The sequence below is a fragment of the Meleagris gallopavo genome, chromosome 8 (assembly GCF_000146605.3).
Source record: "Meleagris gallopavo isolate NT-WF06-2002-E0010 breed Aviagen turkey brand Nicholas breeding stock chromosome 8, Turkey_5.1, whole genome shotgun sequence".
In the NCBI taxonomy this organism is placed as follows: domain Eukaryota; kingdom Metazoa; phylum Chordata; class Aves; order Galliformes; family Phasianidae; genus Meleagris; species Meleagris gallopavo.
Genome location: NC_015018.2, coordinates 11612271 through 11615763, shown reverse-complemented (window position 1 = coordinate 11615763; position 3493 = coordinate 11612271). Strand labels below are relative to the sequence as shown.

The window sequence follows — 3493 nt, the reverse complement described above, 5'->3', positions numbered from 1 at the left end:
CCCTGTTAAGCAAACCGATGGGTTTGTGCGGCTCGGGCCAGGCTGGGGGCGAGCTCGGCAGCCAGCCTGCACCGCCGTTAGAACGCGGGGCTCAGCGGCGCACGTCAGGCGGGCGGCCGGCGTGCCGCAGCGGGTAGTGCTGCGTGGCAGTGAAGGGGCGGCGTGCCCGAGGACGTGCCAAGGGCGCAGCTGGGCTCGGCCGTGCGGTGAGCGTGGGGTGGCTTTGTCCCCTGCGTCCCTACGTATTTACAGATATCATGGTGTGGTTCGTAAGGATGTCTCCGAAACGATTTGGTGTTTGGCCGGAGCCCAGCTCCTTGTTCATCCTGGGAAATGTCGATGTATGTGTTAATTGCACGCATACGTTTGAGATGGTCAGAGGTAAAAATACTGCTGTGCCAGCAGTACTTCCTTTCTCATCAGTAAGGTTTAGTAAATGTCTAGATGATATTACATGCCCTGTATGCCATCTTGATCTGATATTGCTTTTTCTAGCTGGCATATGGTGCTTGTATTTAGGATTAGTAAAAAGAGGTGTAGCAATCACAGAAGTTCCTGACTGTCATGAGTCAGATTTGATAAGCAGTTTCTGTTCTTCTCTTTCGTTTCTGTAAGGTTTCACAGATGGCACTGCCCTAGGGAGAGCTTACTGCTCTGGTTATACCAATGGGGCTTTTGTCCCTGGGGTCTGTCATAGGTTACTCCTGATGTTTCTGTTGTCAGATATTGCTCAAGTCAGTCATCATTAACTTGCCCAAATTTGCATAGCAAAGGATGCCATTCACTACTGGCCATTACTTCCCCACGCTGAGTAAGCATTAGATTTTTGGATGGCCTGTGTTTTCCAACACCTCATGTTTGGGTAAAAGGGTTTAGCTGAACCAGGCTGTCACACAGAGGTTTTTCTGTGTGTATCTAGACAAGCCAGCTAACTTCTATTTTATTTTTCTTACAGCTGAAAGCAGATGTTGTTCCAAAGACAGCAGGTAAGGCAGCATCTTGTGATTTTCATATTTGAAATGGTAGGAAGAAGAGTGTTCTATTGCTTCATGGAAACCATTTCCATCATCCTTCATTTGTTAAATAGGAAAATATGCACTGAACTTTATCAGACAGTGCTATGAGTGGGGTTATAACCTGCTGCTATTTCAAATAGTCATTGTACAGTTATAAAATAAAACAGTACACTCCATGTTAGGCTATCAGTGGTGAATAAATGTTTCAAGGCAAATTGCTTCCTATTAAAATCAAACCACAAAAGAAATAGGAAAGGATAGGTGTAAGGGATGGTGTCCCTTGTATTTTGGTTCTCAGGCATTATAGAGGGGTTTATCCTCCTTGCCACTAGTTGACTGTAGAATCACAGAATGTCTTGGGTTGAAAGCAACCTCAAAGATCATCCACTGCCACAGGCAGGGTTGCCAATTGCTAGGTCACTTATCCACTGCACTAGATCAGTGTGTCTAGGCTACAAAGTTCATGCATTTTCCCAGGTGCTTCCTACTTCATCTGCTTATTCCATGGTTCTGAAAACTTTTTTCAGTCCCCAGTGGATTAATCGTCTAAAAAAAAAAAAGTGCCATCTGCACAATTAATGTAGAGAGCAAAGGCATAAGATGCAAGAAATGAAACGTTTGATTACAGAGTGATGGGGCTTAGGACTATACTTAAGATACAGCAGTAAATAAAAGAGCAGTGTGGGGGGAGAACTATGTTTGTACCCTGCTCTGAGGCAGACTTCAGGCTTTGTATCTGTAACTAAACAGCAGAAGATTTTTGAGGATGAAAATGATCATTTCAATAATGATTTTTTGGGTTCATGAAAACTTTGGAAATAGTTAACTGTGTTTGATTCTGTTATATCATGTATGGGGAACATAATGTTTTACGCTTTGTTTTTTCTAGAGAACTTTAGAGCGCTTTGTACTGGTGAAAAAGGATTTGGTTATAAAGGATCCACCTTTCACAGAGTTATTCCTTCATTTATGTGCCAGGTAATGTTTACCATTTGGTTTTACTTCTAATGTTATCTGTATGCTATTGATGTATTTTTAGAACCAGTAATACCAGTGGTAACATTTTAAGTGTCCCTGCTCTCACTTCTGCTTACCTCATTTCTGATCTTGCTGTGGCAGCTGCTTGGCATATGTTTTGTACAAATACATGCAAATTCTATATAGATTCACTTTAAAGGAGAAAAAGCAACTTAGCTTAAGGCTTCATGCTTTTATAGCAGTGTACTTAAGGTGGGGCACACTTGGTGACTGGCACTTGTTTGGGAGAACTGTTTATGGGTAGAATGACAAGCAGTCTTACCTCTGAAGCCAGTTCAGAGGATAGTGTGTCCAATCTTAGCGGCTTAATTTGTTCACACTAAACATTGTGCTTCAGGGGAAAAAATAGGGAGGGGAGGATGGAGCAGAAAGTGTTGGGGTAAATTTGGAGTGGCACACCTGAAGTAGGTTGTGTTTTGATTTAAAAGATACCTTTCAAAACTCTGAAATAAAGCCCATATTAACTTTAAAAAAAAAAGTTTGGAAGCCCTTTTCTTACTGCATTCTGCTACTATAGTGCACTGGATTGTATAATTCCTGGTAATCCTCTCTTTCCTTGGGAGAAGCTCCATTTCAACAGTGTTGTGTTGTAGAAAGGCTGTGAAAACAACTGGAAATCAGATGGGCTTTCTGTACTAATTGATGGCTGTGGTGGTCCCTCATTCTTGTTTGAGTGTTTGTTTTTTTTTTTGTAACAAACAGTTCTTTGAACAAGAAATCCTCATCTTATGACCCATTTATACCTAAGAAGGTGGACAGGTGTGCTGTAAAAAATGTAATATCTTGTCTTTAAAATGCAAATTCAGGTTTTGTGGTGGTGACAAACTGATAAAATTTAGCAGTCTTGCTGGGGTCATAAGTAAAACAGAAATCCTACCCTCAGTTGTACCACTAATTTGTGAAGTTAGTATTATCTGGTCTTACTTGTCTACTTCCTTTGTCTGCACAAATGGACCTGAAATGGGGACATAGGTGGCTGATGATACCGTGAGATGATGACTTAACATCTGGGAAGGAATTAGTAGTCAATACAGAAGTGAAATATTGTCAAGGGTTACAATTATTTTTTAAGATGAACCAATCCATAGGCCTTTCCATAGGCTTTTCCACTTACTGAGATGGGGTGTTGATGTGAGTCAGGCAGTCACTATGCCTAATTAGAGTCAGTCATATCCAGGTGATGACTATGACTTGTAATTAAGATGCCTCCTTACAGCACATGATATGCAAAGCATACTTCTGGGATTGCATACAAGGTTACTGTCAGAAGAGATTGCTCAAGGTGAGAACAGGAAGATGAGTATCACGTGCAGTGTTAGTTGCATGACTGCTGTGCGCCAGCACAGTGGTTTCTGGGAGCAGAGCCAGTGAGTTGTTGTGCACAGTGCTCAGGAGGTGCCTTTGGGAGTTGCTGTGGTAGTGTTCTGGTTTAGGCTTTT

At 42.0% G+C, this 3493-nt stretch overlaps 1 protein-coding gene across 1 annotated transcript in view; it reads left to right on the top strand.

The window, feature by feature from the left end:
- Positions 1 to 882: 882 nt before the first annotated feature.
- The window catches only part of PPIF (peptidylprolyl isomerase F), a 6246-nt gene continuing 3635 nt past the window's right edge, over positions 883 to 3493 (top strand). The window contains exons 1-2 of the mRNA XM_010714333.3: positions 883 to 986; positions 1906 to 1994. Coding sequence (XP_010712635.1) covers positions 1986 to 1994 — 9 coding nt within the window. The 5' untranslated portion in view covers positions 883 to 986; positions 1906 to 1985. The remainder of the gene's footprint in view (positions 987 to 1905; positions 1995 to 3493) is intronic.